This window comes from Lygodium microphyllum, chromosome 19 (genome assembly GCF_053477565.2).
Source record: "Lygodium microphyllum isolate KBCC chromosome 19, Lygodium_microphyllum_v1.1.10, whole genome shotgun sequence".
NCBI lineage: Eukaryota > Viridiplantae > Streptophyta > Polypodiopsida > Schizaeales > Lygodiaceae > Lygodium > Lygodium microphyllum.
The window spans coordinates 67,482,876-67,504,095 of NC_141153.1; the positions used below are offsets into that span (position 1 = coordinate 67,482,876).

The 21,220-nt window shown below is 44.7% G+C and overlaps 1 protein-coding gene across 7 annotated transcripts in view; it reads right to left on the reverse strand.

Annotated features, from left to right (window-relative positions):
• LOC148019979 (phosphoglycerate mutase-like protein 1) overlaps positions 1–12,486 on the reverse strand; it is a 95,543-nt gene extending 83,057 nt beyond the window's left edge. The window contains exons 1-2 of one of the 7 annotated variants that reach the window (XM_087700209.1): positions 12,321–12,486; positions 11,903–11,971 (exon numbers count right to left, since the gene is read on the reverse strand). Coding sequence is in view for 3 of the 7 variants with exons in the window: in XM_087700208.1 (XP_087556334.1) it covers positions 11,903–12,116 (214 nt within the window). In the remaining 4 variants the exon portion in view is untranslated. Of the gene's footprint in view, positions 1–11,693; positions 11,710–11,902; positions 12,207–12,312 lie in introns of those variants that run through there. The other 6 variants (XM_087700213.1, XM_087700208.1, XM_087700207.1 and 3 more) reach the window with 6 other exon arrangements.
• Positions 12,487–21,220: the final 8,734 nt, after the last annotated feature.

A 21,220-nucleotide genomic window follows, 5' to 3' on the forward strand; every position in this document is an offset into this window, starting at 1 on the left:
CAATTATGCAACCAAGAGGTTTAGTTTGAGGGCATCTTATTTATAGATGCACTGTATATTATGAGATCAAAGGGAAATTTCATTTCCTTTTTCAAGAGGGATTTGAGCCTCTTTACATAGTGATGAAGTACTATGTAATTAATAGTAGGCAAAGTTTGCTAGGATCATGATTAATATTGAAGGCCTAGATTTACACGTAGTTAGTATTTATGCTCCTAATTGCGATTTGACAAAATCAGAAGGGACTAGATTATGATCTTAAAGGAGGCCGATCAATCTCACGAGGGAGTGACCCTACATGGATCTAAGTTAGATGCATGGAAGTCTTCTCAAGGAATGCATGAGTTGGTGGAATTATAGTTGATGTCTATAAAGAAGACTACTTGTACTAGTTTACTTGGAGAAACAAGCATGTCCACCTCCTTGAGAGCAGCATGCCTCAATAGAGCATATATTCTAGTGGAGCTAGTGATTTGACTTGAGTATGAATGCCTAGACAGATGTCCAATAAACATGAACAAGACCTTAACAACAAATGTAAGACTTTCTTTTGAGCTTGATGCATCCAATCTAAATATGTGTTTACAAAAATCTCTTTATATGGATGTACGTAAGTCATGCATAGATTGTGTGTGTGTGTATGTGTGCATTGTAGAGGAGAGAGTGTGTGTGATGCATGCATGTGTGATTATGAATATGCATGTTGTATGCATACACACATGCATGTATGGAGTTGTTGGACTATTTTTGATAACCATTACTATAATGAGGACTTATAATCGACAATCATTATAGAGTCATTCAACTCTAGCAAAGATTAGATCCTTGACTATAATTCATAAGTTTGTATATACTTAACCTACATCTTGCATGTATCAAAAACTATTATGTATGCATCTCAATTTGTACCCAGCTATGATCAACTACTAAAGTACACTAAATAGCATCCTATAGTGAGCCAAAGATAGAACTATGAATGTATTTGATTACAACATCAATCTAGTACAATCAATAAGCAAAACAAAAGTCCTTCTCGAAGTTGATAGTATGACCATAGTCAAGTTGTATGCAAGACAATGTACCAATTCGAGCCAAAGTAATGTATGAAGGCACAAAACTATGGCATGAACCAGAGATGCCTAGGACTATTCTTATTGGAGATTCAAGCATACAAAGAGAAGCTTCTAAGGAGCAAGACGAAAACAAAGGTATAGTCAACAAGCCAATGGGTTCTTACAAAGTTTCTTGATACTAGCTCCACAACTAGCTCAATACATGCTACTATTACAGATGCTACCGCTACAGCAATGCCGCTACACCATCCACGAATTGTGAAGCCGATTCGCTAGCACTTTGGAGAAGATTTTATACATCGAGCCCATCAAAGAAATTGGTCTCCAGTGTTGCAGCATGGACGGCGAAGGGACCTTTGGAATCAGTTTGATAAGGCCTTCTTTCCATGAGGAAGGCATGACCCCTATTTCCCAAACCTGCTGAAACATGACCGCCAATGGCTTCACCAACTGCGTGGCCGAGTTCTCAAAGAATTCATTAATGAGACCATCCCAACCAGGACTTTTATCCTTAGGCAGGTGCAACAAAACATCCATAACCTCCTCCTCGCAAATATCCGCCTCCAAAGTGGCTTGCATATCAAGTGGAACCTGCTGGCAGACCAGATGATAGAAGACCGAGCGGGCATGCGTAACCTGGCTAGAAGGCGAGGGAGAAGAACCAAGAAGTTCCATAAAATAATTTCTGCACATATTGACAATGGTCTGCGGATCAGTGACTATGCGACCTTCCGAATCCTGGAGTCTAGTCATATTTTCGCGAGCCGGAGAAGCATGCAAGGCGCGACTCAACCGGCCTACAAGGTCCCAGTCCTGCCAAGGACGATCCACAGCCAGGGCAGGAAAGGGTTGCCTACCCTGAAGCTCCAACAAAAGCTTTCCCCATAAACCACGGTATCCGCGCGGGATCCTGAAAAGTCTCCTAGCAGTCCGAAACAATGCGAGGACATTGCGAGTGGCAAGGGTAGCATCCGCAATCGAAGTCACACCTAAACGGGCCATGCGGTTAAATCTCGGTCTGAGCTGATGTTTGTCTTCCCAGGAAAGTAATCTCGATACTGCCAACAATTCCAGCTGAAAGGAGTTAGTCTGCAAGCGGTCCCCTACTGGATGCCAACGGGGCTTTTGGAGCACCACTTTCCAAGAGCCGACCAAGTGCAGTAACAAAGAGGAAGAGGGACTAGAAAATCGCGAGTCAGCATTAAGGACATGCCACCAGGAGGCCCGAAGCCGTGTGTTACCATGGCGTAGCCCGCTGTCCTCAAGAAAATAACGGGCTATGATGGTCCACGGGTGATGATCCACACACATGGCACGAAAAAGAGACCAACGAAGAGCTAGCATATGAGTTTCTGCATCCAAAATAGCGCCACCACCCAGGCGTTTAGGGGTACATGTATGTGACCATGAAATCCACGAAATGCCTGCCTGCAGTGAATCCTTCTTCCATAGCATGAAACGAATGGGATGAGTGAGAGCCTTCAAAGTAGTAGGCGTCCACGGCAGCAATGGCAGGAAATACGTTAGCATTGGTAGCATAATTGTCTGAGCCACTTTGAGGTGGACATGGAATGGCCACGCTTGCGACTTCCAATACATAAACTTCGCCGCCAGTTTTTGTGAAATCCACTCCAGTAGGTCCTTTGGCCGTACATCCACCCCCAACGGGTATCCAAGATGCCTGACAATGGAGCCACGGGAAACCACCTGGCCCTGCCAACCTAATGACTGTAAATCAGACTCCGTGCAACTGAGAATGGCTGACCTAAAGGCATTGATGCGAAGACCAGAGGCCTGACCAAAGAGCGTCCAAACATCTAATGCCTTTCGAATGTTGTCCCTGTCCGCCCGCAAAATCATAAAGGTGTCATCAGCCAAAGATTGGCTAATGAAGTGCTGCCCCAAAGGAAGAGACAATCCTGCCAGCTGAGCAGAAGCCGCCATTGAGGATAACATTGAAAGGACCGGGTGAGTCGCCAGGGCAAAGAAGAGAGGACTCAAAGGGCAACCCTGTCTGACCGAGCGTGCAAGGACAAATGGCTCTGTAACCCCACCATTGAGCATAACTCTTGAAGAAGCCGCAGCACTAATGGTGTAGATCAATCGGGACATCCGGGTACCAAAGCCCATAGCAGACATGAGATCTGCAATGAAAGACCAGTCCACATAGTCAAACGCCTTTTCCAAGTCCAATTGAATCAATACCACTTCCTGACTGGAGTGCCGCGCATAGTCAATAGCCATTTGCACATTTAAGATATTATGCAAAATGTTGCGGCCCTTAATGAAACCATATTGGAGAGGATGCACAATAGCTGGAAGGTGCTTGTGAAGCCGATTCGCCAGCACTTTGGAGAAGATTTTATACATCGAGCCCATCAAAGAAATTGGTCTCCAGTGTTGCAGCTTTGACGGTGAAGGGACCTTGGGAATCAGTTTGATAAGGCCTTCTTTCCATGAGGAAGGCATGACCCTTGTTTCCCAAACCTGCTGAAACATGACCGCCAATGGCTTTACCAACTGCATGGCCGAGTTCTCAAAAAATTCATTAGTGAGACCATCCCAACCAGGACTTTTATCCTTAGGCAGGTGCAACAAAACATCCATAACCTCCTCCTCGCAAATATCCGCCTACAAAGTGGCTTGCATATCAAGTGGAACCTGCTGGTGGACCAGATGATAGAAGACCGAGCGGGCATGCGTAACCTGGCTAGAAGGCGAGGGAGAAGAACCAAGAAGTTCCATAAAATAATTTCTGCACATATTGACAATGGTCTGCGGATCAGTGACCATGCGACCTTCCGAATCCTAGAGTCTAGTCATATTTTCGCGAGCCAGAGAAGCATGCAAGGCGCGAAAGAACTTATGAGACTGGCAGGCACTATCTTGCAATGTGTCAGTCAAGTTATGCAGCTTGGCCTGCTCATAAGATTTCAACTGAAATACTTGAATAAGATGGGCCAAACGCCTCTCCAGTGACAGCAGAAAATCATCATCTGGGGAATCCACGAGCAAGGAACGGACCAAAGCCAGTAAGTCCTCTGCTGCATGTCGACGTCGGCGACAAAGAGAGGCATGATGAATCCCATACTGCCGAGCAACCCGCTGCACATTAGAGAGCAGCCGTGCAAATGCAGCCAAGCCGTCAGAGGCTCTCTCTCTCTCTCTCTCTCTCTCTCTCTCTCTCTCTCTCTCTCTCTCTCTCTCTCTCTCTCTCTCTCTCTCTCTCTCTCTGTGTACAGATCAGTGGGCACTCTGGTCGAGGCGTTGCTTCTCTGACGATTGTCGAGATTAGGGTTGACAATAGCTGTGCGCCTCTGCAAAGAAGAACAAACGCGAGCAGGCGGACCCGCGGACAGCACAATCGTCGAACCAAGATGGGTGTCTGCAGGCGTGGCAGCGTGACGGGACAGTAGATAGGCGCAACAGAAGCCGGGACGATCAAACACGGCGCTCAGGACCAGGACGCGAAAAACAAATCCTGACGGAACTACAGGGCGACGGCGGCAGGAACCCCGACCCCCAGGAGTGACGAAACGGTGCAAGCGGCAGGTCACGACAGGGCGCAGGTAACGAAACGGTGCAGGCGGCAGGTCACGACAGGGCGCCATCGACCAGCCTCTCTCTCTCTTTTTTTCGTAAAAGGTAATTGTATTAATTACGAAAAAAATACAAGATTACTTGATTACAAGATACATGACGACAATCCAAGCCATCATGTGAAGAGGTTCTAAGAACTACAAGTTACAATGTCATGGCAAGGATGCGGAGGAAATTGCCATATGCCAGGGACGGAAGTCCTCCGTAGAGAGCAAATCAGAACGATGGAGAAGAGCTAACTGCCAATACAAGAGGCCCTTAAGCCTCACAATATGCCGCTGAACATTAGAGGCGGAATCAAACAGAAAAGCATTCCGAATGGTCCAGTTATGCCAACAGCCCCAGTATCGAAGAAAGTGATATATGAGCTTCATATGTGGCTGGGCGGGCGCAGGGTATTTGGGCTGGCCAAAAACCCAATCAAAGGGGCGCAGGGTGATACCAACCACCCCTCGCCAAACAGCCGACAAAAATAACCAGACTTTCTGAGCAACGGGGCAAGAAATAAATCGGTGGCGGGCGGATTCCATAGTAGTGGTGCAAAAGAAACAGGTGCCATTGGAGATTCGTCGCTTGGAAAGAGCCGAAGCAAGCGGAAGACCCCCAATCATCACTCTCCAAAGAAAGACTTTATATTTAAAGGGTGTCTTGTTCAACCAGCCCTCCATCACAGTTGCCCTCCACCATGACCGGGATTTACGCAATCCCCATAAAGCATTCGCTTTAGTAACTAGCCATTGATGATCTTTAATGAGAAGATGATACACTTGGTTAGCAGAAGCTTTGCTCAAATTCAGCCGGCCTTGTAGGTCCCAATCCTGCCAGGGATGATCCGAAGCAAGAGCAGGAAAGGGTTGTCTGCTCTGGAGCACCGTCAAAAGCTGTTCCCATAAAGGCCTATATCCACGAGGGATCCTGAAAAGCCTCCTAGCTGTACGAAACGATATAAGCACATTGCGACTGGCAAGGGTGGCATCCGCAACCGAAGACAAGCCCAAACGTGCCATCCAGTTGAATTGTGGTCTAAGCTCATGTTTACCTTCCCACGAAAGTAAACGCGAGACTGCCACTAATTCCAATTGAAAAGAGTTAGTAGCCAAGCGATCCTCCGTTGGATGCCACTGAGCCTTTTGAAGGACGTGTTTCCAAGAACATACCAAATGAGTAAGCAGCAACGAAGAAGAACTGGAGAACCGCAAATCAGCATTAAGAACATGCCACCAAGAACTGCGGATTTGGGTATTGCCATGCAGAAGCCCATGGCCCTCAAGGAAATAACGGGCTATAGCGACCCACGGATGATGATCCGAGCACATGGCGCGGAAAAGCGACCAACGAAGTGCCTGCATGTGAGTTTGGGCATCTAAAATAGCTCCGCCACCCATGCGTTTGGGGGTGCACGCATGCGACCACGAGATCCAGGAAATACCTGCGTGCAATGAGTCCTTTTTCCATAGCATGAAGCGAATAGACTGAGTAAGAGCATTCAGAGTCGTAGTAGTCCACGGCAACAATGGCAAGAAATATGTGAGCATTGGCAACATAATTATCTGGGCTACTTTGAGGCGAACATGGAAGGGCCAGGCCTGAGACTTCCAATACATAAACTTAGCCACTATTTTCTGAGAAATCCACTGCAGAAGCTGCTTTGGAGGAACATCAACACCCAAAGGGTATCCAAGTTGCCTGACAATGGAGCCACGAGGAACAACCAGACCCTGCCAGTCCAAGGACTGCAAATCCGACTCCGTGCAGCTTAGAAGGGCTGATTTGAGCGCATTGATACGAAGGCCTGACGCCTGACCAAAGAGACCCCAAACATCAAATGCTGTTCGAAGGTTATCCTTGTCCGCACGCAAAATTATAAAGGTATCATCCGCCAGGGATTGGCTAATGAAGTGCTGTCCTGTAGGAAGCAACAGTCCGGCCAACTAAGAAGAGGCGGCCATATGTGATAACATGGAAAGAACTGGATGTGTCGCAAGGGCAAAGAATAAAGGGCTCAAAGGGCACCCCTGTCTGACAGAACGGGCAAGGACAAATGGCTCAGTAACACCTCCGTTCAGCATGACTCGCGAAGACGCCGCAGCACTAATGGTGTAGATTAGACGAGACATCCGAGCACCAAAGCCCATAGCAGACATAAGTTTAGCAACGAAAGACCAGTCCAGATAGTCAAAAGCCTTTTCCAGGTCCAGTTGAATCAGTACCACCTCCTGATTAGAATGCCTGGCATAATCAATGGCCAATTGGGCATTCAAAACATTGTGTAGAATATTGCGGCCCTTAATGAAACCATACTGGAGAGGGTGCACAAGGGCAAGGAGATGCTTATGAAGCCGATTCGCCATTACTTTGGAAAAGATTTTGTACATTGAACCCATCAAAGAAATTGGGCGCCACTGTGTCAACTTAGATGGCGAAGGAACTTTTGGAAGCAGTTTAATAAGTCCTTGTTTCCATGAGGGAGGCATGATCCCCGTTTCCCACACCTGCTGAAACAAAGCCTGCAATGGTTTCGCCAGTTGGGTAGCGAAAGCTTCAAAGAACTCATTGGTGAGACCATCCCAACCCGGACTTTTATCTTTGGGGAAGTGTAACAAGACGTCCATAACCTCTGCCTCACCAATATCTGACTCCAGAGTAACTTGCATGTCCTGCGGAAGCTGATTGCGGACCAGGTCATAAAAAACCGAACGGGCCTGAGTAATTTGGGTTGAAGGTGGAGAAGCGGAACCGAGAAGGTCACGGAAATAATTCCTGCACATATGCACAATAGTCTGTGGATCCAGGATAAGGTGGCCTGCGCATCCTCGAGTCTGGTCAGATTCTCTCGAGCAGGAGAAGCATGGAGAGCTCGAAAAGAACTTATGGGTCTAACATGCACTATCTTGCAAAGTCTCTGTCAGATGTTGCAATTTGGCCTGCTGATACGATTTTAACTGAAATTCTTTAATAAGATCGGCCACCCGCATGGCCAGTGCAAGCAGAAATGCATCATCCGGAGTGTCCACCAGCAGGGAGCGAACCAAAACCAGCAGGTCCGCCGCTGCCTGTCGACGGCGCCGACAAAGAGAGGCATGATAGATCCCATACTGCCGAGCAACCCGCTGCACATTAGAGAGCAATCTTTCAAATGACGCAGTGCCCTGAGAGGAAAAGTCCAAGAAGAATCTGTCAAGCAATTGCTGCATATAGCCCTGAAAAATTGCATGCTTCAAGTAGGACGAGTTGAAACGCAAAGGGAGTCTCTCCAGAAATTGCTTGAAAGGTGCAATGGGTTGTGCAAGCAACTCGAACTGCAGAGGGAAATGGTCCGACAAGGCATATTGCTCCAGCGCTTTTATTTCGAGCATCTCAGGCAGAAAATCATCATTCTGCATGATATATATACGGTCCAACCGCGACCATGTTGTTGCATACTGGGCCGAATGGAAAGTAAATCCTGTAGAAGACGGGTGTAGCCAGGACCAGAGATCTTGCTTAAGAACAGCAAGAGCCAACTCATGCCACATACGACTTTCCGGCGCATCCATTACCGAGTGCTCCGATGTGGACTGGGAAGAATCAACATACATATTGAAATCCCCCATGAAGAAGCCCCGTCGGCCAAGTGACAAGGAAGTCTGCAAAGTCTGCCAAAGCTCCCGGCGAGATAACGAATCATTCGGAGCATAGAGGCCAAGTAACCATAAGATTTCCCCTTCGAATAAAATTTCAATCACCAAAAAGCGGCCATGAACATCATTTTTAATAAGAACAGGCTGATATTTGGCATGTACAATCATGAGCACACCCGAATAATGCATGGCCTGTGTTCCTGCATAGAACAAACGAAAGCCATGGCAATCCACAACTTTTCCGGCGTCACCGTGACTCTTGTGCTCAACAGCGCACAGGACATCCCACTGATTCTCATACAATGCAGTCCACATGGCATGTTGCTTGTGTCGAGAACAAATTACTCGCACATTCCACGTGGCTATTTTCATGTGTATGCAAGACACAATCAGGTACGAGGCACAGCTTGCCTCGATTTGACTTTGTCGGCGAGAATGTCCAGGACTCCCTCATCCAAGAAATCCGCCAACACCGCAAAAGAGGTCTGAGGACCAGATTTGGAAGTAGACGGCATATCTGCTTGCTTGGGGTTGGAACGTGGATAACGACGGTCCCACGGGGTAATGACGTTGCCTCTGGTATCAAAAGCCAGCTTTGCAGGTGGACCCTTTAGACGATCCGAATACATTTTCTTGGCGGGTTGAGGACGGGGGGCGGAGGAAACCAGAGCAGGAGCAGAGCGCTCGGAAGACAACATTTCCTTCCTGCGCATATATGTACGCATGGAATCTTGTGAGGTAGTAGGCACAGTACTCTCCATACCAGCAACAATCCTGTTGCCTTTTTTTGCACGTACTTCAACCCAATCAGTGGCACGGGAATCCAGACCCGAAACCTGTTGTTTACCTTTGGCCAGAACTTGGGGCGGGTGGATAGTATCTAGCGACGGAGCATCACACACCATATCTTCCATGGGTGGAGCAACATGGCCTGCATCTGAAATGTGTTGCTGCTCTGGGCATTCGGCCATAAAGTGCCCCAACTGTCCACAGGAAAAGCAATGGCCTGCAAAATTGCCCCATTTCAAACGAAAGTGTAACGGATGCATGCCAGAGCAATTGAGGCGTAACCACGCAGGCCTTTTCCGTGCAGTATCCCATAACATGCACAAGCGGTTGCGATTCACAGCCCTGAGACTGGGAGGGACCAGAACCGTGCCCACAGCGGCCATAGCATCCTTCAATAGCGGCCAATAAACAACCGGACAATTTTCCACTTCTACCCACACAGGGCATTCACGTTGCAGGAGGCGCTGAAAATCTGCCATCGGGCACCATGGAACCACATGAACCAACCGACGATCAAAAAACAAAGGCAGTTTAGACAGGAGAGCAGCACGGTGCGCCTCAGTTTTCAAGAGGACCTCAAAAAAACCTCGGGACCCAACAAAAATCTCTTCAACACATTCCCCTTGGAGCAGACTCTGCAGCCATTGGCGAATACGGGAAATCAGCGAGATTCGACCAGTGAAGAAGAGTATCACAGCGCGATCATAAAACACCGAAAAGGAGCGTAGGACAGTTTTGGGGTCGACAGTAGCTTCCAGAACATCGTCAGGTGCAGAGTCAGAGAAGGCTTCCTGATTATGTTGAACATATTCGCCAAGCAGAGTGTTGGCAAATTCCAGCAGATGCTCCCAGTCCACCTCCTGAGAGTCCACAGAATTCGAAGCAACCTGCGCATAGGAACGATCCTGAATAACACCTATCTCTTCCGAGGTATGCTTGGTACGTTTACCCACAGGCTGGATGTCAGGACCCGGGGGCATCTCTTCAGTGCACGGGACCATATCCTCCGGTTCCTCAGCATCAGAATCCGGGCCAAGTGCTGCCACCGTTTGGTCTATGAAATCCAGATCCAAACCAGCCATCTTGTATGACGAGCTGATCTCGAAGGAGGACTGACGCACAGTGCAGATCACTGTTGGCTGAGTTAGAAATCTGCACCCCTGTAAGCTGGTTTTGCACACAGCGGAGGACGACCCTCAGGACGTCACACGAACAGGTTGCAGGCGTTAAAAGTCTGGGGCAACCACCACGGTGGCTGACTGGCGAGGGCAGCGTCTCTCAGGCGTCGACGGGGCCACAGCCACCCTGACGCAGCGGAAACGAGCACAGGCAGCGCAGGTGAGCGGTCGTCAGGCGAGCCGGATCCGACAGGCACAGGCAAACAGGGGCGGGACAGGCGGACAAGCTCACGGCGTCGACGGTAGCCTCTCTCTCTCTCTCTCTCTCTCTCTCTCTCTCTCTCTCTCTCTCTCTCTCTCTCTCTCTCTCTCTCTCTCTCTCTCTCTCTCTCTCTCTCATGTGTGTCGTATACTATTTTTGGCAAATCTGCAGCAGAGAGTGCTGTGGATGCTAGGAATGACAAAAAAATAAAGGTAAGATGCAAGGCAGGGAGAGGAGAATGGCCTTTGCTAAGTTCTTGGCAGTCAACATTGAGGCCCAATTACCCATGCACTGGCTGGTCTGACTGCTAAGCCTGTCTGTTGGAACACCCTGCCATACCTGCTTCACAATTCATAACTCAAATACTCACAATCTGTTTGTATTTAAGCCTTCTTCAACATATGTATTAGAAACATATGTCTAACTTACTGGCTGAAACTTAAAATACCGATTAGTTTCATGCCCTTAAAATAAGGCCCAATTTTCAGAGTATTTTAGTTATGAAACCCATATATAATGTCGCATAGAAGGGCCGTATAGCCTGAAAGGTTGCCCTTATTTTGAATAGTGGACAAGTTTCCCGTAATAAACGGAGAGTACTAGAACCATACATCTTGCATTCCTATAACGGGTGATTTCGAGATTCTGGAAACTGATCCAAATGACTTGTTAAAAGCATTTAAGAGAAGAGAGGCAATCAAGAGCTATTTAAAAACTGATCCAATGACGTGAGGTATAATTTGTACAAGAATGTCGCAAGATAATCACTTGGCGATTACGACACATAATGTCAACAATCCCTATGTGATTAATCCCAACAAAAATACAAAACGTCAGCAATCCGTGTGTGACATTGTCGACAACTCGATCATGACAATCCGTACGTGTCTCAATTACGTGGCGATTAAGACACATAATGTCAACAATCCGCATGTGATAATGTCGACAATTCGATCGCGATCAATGGTAGAAACAATGTAATGTGGAAAATCGGATCATGGGTAATCGGAAAAAGGATACTGATTAGCATATTGATGAGAAAACCTCTCTCTCTCTCTCTCTCTCTCTCTCTCTCTCTCTCTCTCTCTCTCTCTCTCTCTCTCTCTCTCTCTCTCTCTCTCTCTCTCTCTCTCTCTCTCTCTCTCTCTCTCTCTCTCTCTCTCTCTCTCTCTCTCTCTCTCTCTCTCTCTCTCTCTCTCCATAATGTGAGGGAGCGCGTCCGATTACGCACCTGGAGAAGGGGATTCGCCACTCTCTCTCTCTCTCTCTCTCTCTCTCTCTCTCTCTCTCTCTCTCTCTCTCTCTCTCTCTCTCTCTCTCTCTCTCTCTCTCTCTCTCTCTCTCTCTCTCTCTCTCTCTCTCTCTCTCTCTCTCTCTCTCTCTCTCTCTCTCTCTCTCTCTCTCTCTCCATAATGTGAGGGAGCGCGTCCGATTACGCACCTGGAGAAGGGGATTCGCCACTGGTGTCCTTCCACGCGGCCCGTAGACAGAAGCCTCTCCTCTGGAAACCTGTCGCAAAGGGGCTAAGGGTCAGGGACGATCGAGGAGGAGGAGGAGAAGCAGGAAGAGAAGGAGGAGAGGGAGGAAGAGGAGGAGGAGCAAGCGAAGAAAGGTATGCAAAATGCGAGCTAGAGACGATGATGCCACTCAACATAATGGCTGTAGTAAAGCGAGTAAAACGGCCAAAATTCCGCCACACAGCAAAAGGAGGCAGACAAACCCGGAAACCCCCACCCCAAACGAAAAAGCAAAAACAAAAGGATCGACGGAATACAGGAGCATGGAGAATATTCGGAGCTCCAAAATGCTACAACATCGTGAAAATGGAAGATCAGAAGCGAGAATCTTGCCTTCGTACCGTTCTACAGAAGCAGGATGATGACGACGATGATGTTGTTGCTGCTGCTGTTTTGCAGATAATGATCGTGGGGAAGGAGAAGAAAGCCAGAACGCCCTGCTGGTGTTAGCGTATTTTCCTCTTTTTCTCTCTTTTTTTTCCCCATTTACGTGTGTGTAGTAGGCCAATTGGTAACACAGCTCTCAGGGTTGGCCTACCGGTTGAGGATGATGCTGTTGGTGGTACCTCATCTACGATCACATTAGAAAATTTTAAAAAAACCATATATCGCTCATTCAAAAAAACATATATGGATGTTGCTCATTAAGATGAGAGAGAGATATTCTTAATGGGTATGTACATCTAGACTATTTTCTATATTTCAATATTTACTACCCCTCCCTCTCTCTCTCTCTCTCTCTCTCTCTCTCTCTCTCTCTCTCTCTCTATATATGTACACCCTCTTCTTAAAATGTGTTATTGCCTTAAACATGTCAATGGTAGCTTCCCATCCACCACAAATTAACCATTGAATCATTCTTGAGTCTTGAGGTCAAAGGCCTTCTTCTTCTCTCAAGGTGTGCGTGTGTACCTGAGCATGCATGAAAGTTTTTAATGGGGTAGGTGAATAAGGGTTATCTTCTCTCTCTCTCTCTCTCTCTCTCTCTCTCTCTCTCTCAAAGGATGACCTAAGAATGTTAATGAGGGTCCAAAGGTTAAGACTCAATGTCAAGGAATATGTTGCATCCCCTCTTAAAACTTAAAGTTGAGGGTTAAGACAATATCAATGTAATGACCAAATGTTTATATATATATATATATAGAGAGAGAGAGAGAAGAGAGAGAGAGAGAGAGATTAGGTTTTGAGGCCACAATTAAGACTTAATATCAATGTAAGGGCCAAGGGTTAAGACTTGACATAGAGAGAGAGAGAGAGAGAGAGAGAGAGTGTGTGTGTGTGTGTATGTGTGTGTGTGTGTGTGTGTGTGTGTGTGTGTGTGTGTGTTCTAACCATAATCTAGCTATTCCATCCTCAAAACCTAATCTCTCTCTCTCTCTCTCTCAAGATGACCTAAGAATGTCAATAAAGGGGCAAAGGATCAAGGCTAATATTGGGGTGGGGGGAGGGGGATGTGTGTATATGTACATGTGTGCATGCACGTATGCATTTGTATATATGTCTATCTTATAAATGATAAGGTAAGATCTATTATTTTTGGATAGGAGTTAAGTTTTTGAAGGGGATGCAAGATTAGGGCATTTAGAATGACACATCAGATACAATTTCGGGCATGGAAATAGATTTTGAGAGCGTGGGAGGTGGATTGGGGTTAGGATGTGTGTGTGTGTGTGTGTGTGTGTGTGTGTGTGTGTGTGTGTGTGTGTGTGTGTGTGTGTGTGTGTGTGTGTGTGTGTGTGTGTGTGTGTGTGTGTGTGTGCGCGTGTGTGTGCGCGCAAACATGTACTCTCTCCCTTCTATTTCCCCTTTCTCTCCAAATTTAATTCTTCGCTCACTCACACACACACACACACACACTCTCTCTCTCTCTCTCTCTCTCTCTCTCTCTCTCTCTCTCTCTCTCTCTCTCTCTCTCTCTCTCTCTCTCTCTCTCTCTCTCTCTCTCTCTCTCTCTCTCTCTCTCTCTCTCTCCCCTAGGAATGTCAATAAGGACCAACAACTAATACATAATAAAGGAGGATAAGTGTGCATGCATGCATACATATGTTTGTGTATATCTCTATGTTCCTTATGAGATATAAACTTTTGAATATGGGGTAGGTGTATTAGAGTGCGCTCTCTCTCTCTCTCTCTCTCTCTCTCTCTCTCTCTCTCTCTCTCTCTCTCTCTCTCTCTCTCTCTCTCTCTCTCTCTCTCTCTCTCTCTCTCTCTCTCTCTCTCTCTCTCTCTCTCTCTCTCTCGGTGTGCATGTGTATGTGAGCATGCATGCACATATACATGCATGCAAGTATCTGCGTATACTATAGGGTTTTGAAGATGGGGCAAGTGGATAAGGATTATCTTCTCTCTCTCACTCTCTCTCTCTCTCTCTCTCTCTCTCTCTCTCTCTCTCTCTCTCTCTCTCTCTCTCTCTCTCTCTCTCTCTCTCTCTCTCTCTCTCTCTCTCTCTCTCTCTCTCTCTCAAGGTGTGAATGTTTACATGAGCATGTGCATATGTATACATGCATGCAAGTGTTTGTGTATACTATAGGGTTTTAAAGATGGGGTAAGTGGATAAGAGTTATCTACACACACTCTCTCTCTCATACATGCACACAAAAGATGACCTAAGAATGTTAATGAAGGGGCCGAGGGTTAAGACTCAATGCAGAGAGAGAGAGAGAGAGAGAGCGAGTTCTAACCCTAATCCAACTACTCCATCCTCAAAACCTAATCTATCACTCCCTAACCCTAATTCAACTATTCCATTGTCAAAACCTAATCTCTCTCTCCATCCAAAAATCCCGTTCTCACTGGTGCTGGCACTGGCGTTGCCCTCCCTCTTCCCACGGCTGTCTTTTTTTTCCGTAAAAGGTAATTGTATTAATTACGAAAAAGGTACAAGTTTGCATGATTACAAGATACACGATGGCTCTACCCCATCGTGTGTACACACTGACTCTCTACAAAAACAAGACGACCAAAGAGTTACAAAGTCATGGCAAAGACACAGAGGAAATTGCCATATGCCAGGGACGTAAGTCCTCCTGAGAGAGCATGTCAGAGTGCCGGAGAAGATCTATCTACCAATACAAGAGACCTTTAAGCCTAGCAATATGCCGCTGAACATTATAGGCGGAATCAAAAAGAAAAGCATTCCGAATGGTCCAGTTGTGCCAACAGCCCCAATATCGAAGAAAGTGAAACAAGATCTTCATATGTGGCTGTGTCGGTATGGGATATTTGGGCTGCGCAAAAACCCAATCAAACGAGCATAGCGAGAAACCAGCCACCATTCGCCAAATGGCTCACAAGAATGACCAGATTTTCTGAGTGAGGGGGCAAGAAATAAAACGATGACGGGTGGATTCCATAGTGGTGGTGCAAAAGAAAGAGTTGCCGCTTGAGATTCGATGCTTGGAAAGAGTTGAAGCGAGCGGAAGACCACCAATCATCACCCTCCAAAGAAAGACCTTTCCCACGGCTGTCTGCTTCTCGCCGACTCCACCTCTCGCCGGGACTGGACCCATCTTCAACAGCGTCGTCCAATGGTTGTGGTGGCACTAGACCTGCACGTACTTCCAGCTGCCCGCACACTGTAACCCCGCCGGTGCAGCAGTTGACCATAGGCCACGGCTGTGGATATATATCAGCAGGGGCCCCACCCTCTTTCACGGGTTTACCCAGTCATTGGGTGAGTGTGGGGCCCACAAATTAAAAGCCCCCTAAAAGGTTCATTGGTCTCGCCCGGAGGATCATCCAGAGTATCGAACCCTGTACCCCCGATCCCACACATTGAAGCCTTAAACCACGCGCCCGCGAATCACATTGGTGAGAGATTTGTTTCTCGTTTTGACTTGACTTTCAAAAAACAAAAAGGTTGAGAGACCGGCAAGCAACCGGGAGTTTAGAGGCACGTCCCCATAAAAGCGGGACCCATGCTGAAATTTATCTTCGGCAGGAGAGGCTGTGGATATATATCAGCAAAGGGCCCCACGCTCTTTCACGGGTTTACCCAGTCGTTGGGTGAGTGTGGGGCCCACAAATTAAAAGCCCCCTAAAAGGTGCATTGGTCTCACCCGGAGGATCATCCCGAGGATTGAACCCTGTACCCCCGATCCCACACCCTGAAGCCTTACACCACGCGCCTGCGAATCACATTGGTGGAAGATTTATATCTCGTTTTGACTTGACTTTGAAAAAACGAAAAGGTCGAGAGACCGGCCAGCAACCGGGAGTTTACCGACATGTCCCCATAAAAGCGGGACCCATGCTGAAATTTATCTTCGGCCCTCACCCACCTACTGTTTCTCCTCCACACACTGACTATTCCCCTGTTTGTCGATTGGCACAGAGAGACACACACAGAGAGGGAGAGGGGGAGAGAGAGAGAGAGAGAGAGAGAGAGAGAGAGAGAGAGAGAGAGAGAGAGAGAGAACGCTCCTCTTGCATGCGCAAGCTGCTTCGGCGCCCTAATATTGATTGGCAGCGCTGAGGTCAATGGCCAGCCCTAACGTTGGTTTGGATCTCTAAGAGGCTATATATATAGCTCTAGACATGACAATTATGTTATCTCAAGTTGTTCATCATGTTGATGCTTCATTGTTCCCGTTGTCTCTATAATGGGTTTCATGTTCCTTTTTGTGTTTGCTAATAACAATCACATTCTCTCTTGCATACAATGATATTTGTGTACTGCATCCGGCTAATCACATTCTCTCTTGCATACAATGATATTTGTGTGCATCTAGCTCTACTCTCATCTTCTTCTACTACAACACCTATATGTTGCCATCAATAAATTATTTTTACAATCACGACATTGAGTTGTACCAGTCGAATTCAAGCTTATGCAACATCATTTCTTCATCTATGTTTGATTTCAAATTACTTGTTAAATTCAAGCTTGGAAAGAGCAACACATGAAGGAACACTTATTAAGTTCAATTGTCTATATGAATGTAGGAATATACATGGGGGACTCTCTACTCATTGTTTGAATATTGTAGCAGCAATATCAATCACTCTTTGCAATATCGATTATCCAATTATCTTTTATTTTCTTTAATAAATGGAGTTTTTTCTATACACTATTTTAAGTTGTAGATTTATAAGTTTTATGTTTTCTCTCTTTGAGCATTTCTATGATCTCATATTCTCATGGATGACTAGTCTTAAATGCTCTATCTTAAATTAGGATATTGCAAGAATGAAATTTTGATTTGTCTACTTATATAATGATGCATGCTATTGTTGAAGTAGAAGGCAATTGTGTTTTTGCAACTGCTACAATTTTCACAATGTACATGATGAATCTTTTCTATTCCTTGTTTAACTTCTCATCCGTTTTGTAATGTTTGTACATTTCTATTTATATGGATCCATTTGGCCCTCATCTTAGGTATTTGAACAAAAAAATGGCTATGCAACGACTCTTGATAAATTCACAGCTTAATGATGAATTGATAGAGTCACATGTCTCTCAATTGTCCAATACCCAACTATTTGTGGTAATGTACAACCAAGCTCATTTATATCCCTCCCAAAACCTTAGCCCTATATATCCCTCTATGACTCTAGCATTCTTCACGATGCAGCCTAACTGTCCAAAAACATGTCCCTTCTCTTGTCAAAGCCAACCATGATAATGAGTCAAAGTCAACCCTTGGATGCTTCCCCTGATCCTTCTACTCCAATGTAAGCTTTAAAGACATCCCAAATCCTAAACACACCACCTACATCAGCATAAGGGTCAAAGAGGAAAAAAAAATTGATTGGAGGAGAAAAGAATCAACCCAACAAGTCTACTAAGAACAAAGCCAAAAAGAGAAAGAATATTAGTGAAAGTCAAGGACTTGAAGGTAGTGATGAGGTAGAGCATGGTAAACAAACTCAATGGAAGGACTATTGGGTAGTCAATTTAGGTCATAAGCATAGTGATTTAAATGATGAGTTTAACAAGCCACAAAAATAGGGGATGGACTTGTAGTCAAAGTTTGCAAACAAGCTAGCAGCAATGTACTCTAACTTTGATAGAGATAGTGAGGTATATCGTAAGAAGTGGTGTCATGTGTGTAATGCATGCAAAGCTCACAGGTTGCATGCCTCAATCTCTGGTAATGATGCTCAACGAACTTGCGAATGGTATGATGTCGTAGATGAGTACATGCATGATCCAACTCATGTATGTCTATACAACCATGCTTCAACAACAAGAGATAGTGTGTTATTTGAAGAGACAATTGCTATAGAAGGGATTCCAAAAGAAGGCCAATGTTTGCCATCTAACACTAGCCAACCAACTTACAACAAACAAAGTCCAGCCAACAAGAAGGATGCACAGATTGATAACTTGATTTCTCAAGTTCTTGACATAGATTATCGCTTACTTGTCCACTTGCAACATGCAAATGAGAAGAGATATGAAGCTGAAGGATGGAGGGAGACAACTAAGAATAGAAGGCTCACTATCTTAGAGAATTTGGGAATAGCTTTGATCCACTTTCTTGACCAAGCTAGAAGAGATTGATGTATCTTGACTCTTTCTAAAATGACTAATGTATGCAACTTGAAGCCATGCTAGATTGGATTCTACACTTTAAATTTTGCATTGTGTCCCTTTGATTACTTCATACCATGGTTTAGGTTCATGAATTTAAAGTTTGGCTTTGTATGTTTGTTTTCTTTGCAATATCATGGATCTCTCTCAAATATTAAACATGTTAGAAGAGAAGCCCATGCTGTGTGCATGTATGTGCATTCTATTAATAGCAACAATCCTAGAGGAAGCTCCTCACAGCCCTAGTCATCAAGAGGAAGAGCAAGTTGTGGCAACATGGTTAAAGCATCGACATGATATTGTGGGGTTGAAACACTTCTCTCAAACCATACAACAACAAAGTCGAAATGCAAAGTGCACATGTACAATTCCTGTACAAAAGCATGTATGTGTTGCACTACATAGATTGGCAACTGGAGCTAGTTTAGAGATTATTAGGGACTTGTATGGTTGTGCCATAAGTACAACATGCAATATAGTGAATTGTTTTGCTGAGCTATAAAAGAGTCTGGTCTTCATGATCTATAGGTAAAGTGGCTAGATGATAGAGCAATGAGCAAAATATTTGAGGGCTTTGAGCCAATAAGAGGTATTCCATTCATAATCGAAGCAATCGATGGTTCTCACATTCCAATAATTGCTCCACGGATGTACCATGCAAATTACTTCAACTGCAAGGGATTTTGTTCCATATTGCTACATTTGGTGGTTATGGCTAATTGTCGTGTATGGGATTATGATCTTGGTTGGGTAGGTGCTATTCGGATTTTGTGTTGTTTTCTCAAAGCAAGCTTGGCCAAAGGTGTATGTCTCAAGGGCTTGGGAAATATTTCTTCGGGATTGTGCATACCTAGCAAGGCAATATATGCTAACTCCATATAAAGCTTCTAGGGAAGGGTTGAACATATGTAAGAACCATTGGAATTTCATCTAATCAAGTACATGAATGCCAGTGGAGTGAGCATTTAGTATGCTGAAGTCTAGATTTACAATTCTTTTGAAGGTGTGTGACATGGATTTGATGAATGTTTCGAGCATGGTCACAACATGTTCTACACAACATGTGTGTATAGTGCATGGAGATTCATTCATCTTAGATTGGGTGTATGAAGTGGTGAATGATCTTAATACTTCAAGCAGTGAGGAGGAGATCTAATTGCAAGCAACATCTACCTGAATGAAGTACGTGTAGTCGCTACAGAAGATATATTAGATATATTGCAAAGAGGACAGAATGTGGATGAGGCCCCTATAGAGAATAAGAGTGAGTATCATTGTTTTGAGTCAAGGAGTGATAGATGAGACAATCTAGCAAGGCCCATGTATCAAGAGTACCTTTGACGCCACCTTCATTATCACCCAAATGTTCATGAGGAAATTTATAGAGATGAAGATGTAGACGCTTAGTGTATATTCCATACTAGAGTTTGGTTTATGTATTTCTTTTTCAATAGCTTTGAATTCAAAACTTTCATATATTTTAGTTTATCAGTTGAGCATAAGTAATATTGGTTTTCTTTTCAATTGAAGGTAATTCTAACAAAAGAATCATATACGAGTCATATACTAACATCGTTTTGGCTTATGGGAAGTGGGGAGGGAGTGGTTATCTCATTGAACCCTTCCCCCCTCCTGTAGAGGGATTCAAGATCAGCATGCTATTATGTTAAGGCGGTTTAACTCCCCTTTGTTCTATTGAGTTTTCCAAAATGTGTTAGTATGCTTGCAATATACCCACTTATCATCTTTGCATAGTGCATCTGTACATTGGTACAGTTTGAAATACATAGTACGCTGGTACAGACAACTTGAAATGCATACCACTTATCATCTATGTATACATATCAGTCATCCAAGTTAGTTGCACGTATGATGAGTGCATAGTATTTAATGTTTCAATATCTCAGTTGTGTGTAGATTAGATCATTGACAACAATCATCAAAGCTAGTTACATAGATGATTTGTCCAAGTTGGTTGTAGAGTTATGATTTATGTCAAAATCAATTTTGGTGTCAGAATTTCATGTCTCTAATGCAGTCAGGATTTTCAAGCATAGTCTTGAATTCTTACTTAAAATTACATGCAAAATATTTAATGTTTCAATATCTTAGTTGTGTGTAGATTAGAGCATCAACAACAATTGTTCAAGCTAGTTGCACATATGATTTATGCAAGCTGGTTACAGAGTTATGATTTATGTCAAAAATTTGATATGTAGAACACATGCCGGTTGTTGCAAAGTTATGATTTATGTTAGAATTTTATATCTCACACATCATATGTTTCTCAATTGTTGTGCTATTGTTGATGACACAAGCTATTGATAACACATGTTGTTTGAGCAATGATTTGAAGTTCATTTAGTAATGACTCATCATATGTAATAATAGACTCTACAAGAAATGTTATGGACTACATAAGAGGTGTTTATGGTATATCTTACAGGTCTGATGGATATAATAGTCACCTAATCTATTAATGTGCAAGTCCACACAAGTCCATGTGATAGCCCATTGTTAAGGTTGTCATGTGGTTTGAGTTGTTTTGTGAATCACTCAATTTCTATAAATATGTCAATCAAGGTCTATGTATGAGTTGAGTTGAGCCAAAGGTTAGGATGTATGCAAGGTTATCTTGTCACAAGAAAGATTAGTGATTTTGTGTCAATGCTCTTGGCATTGCCCCTTTAAGCTTATTAAGAG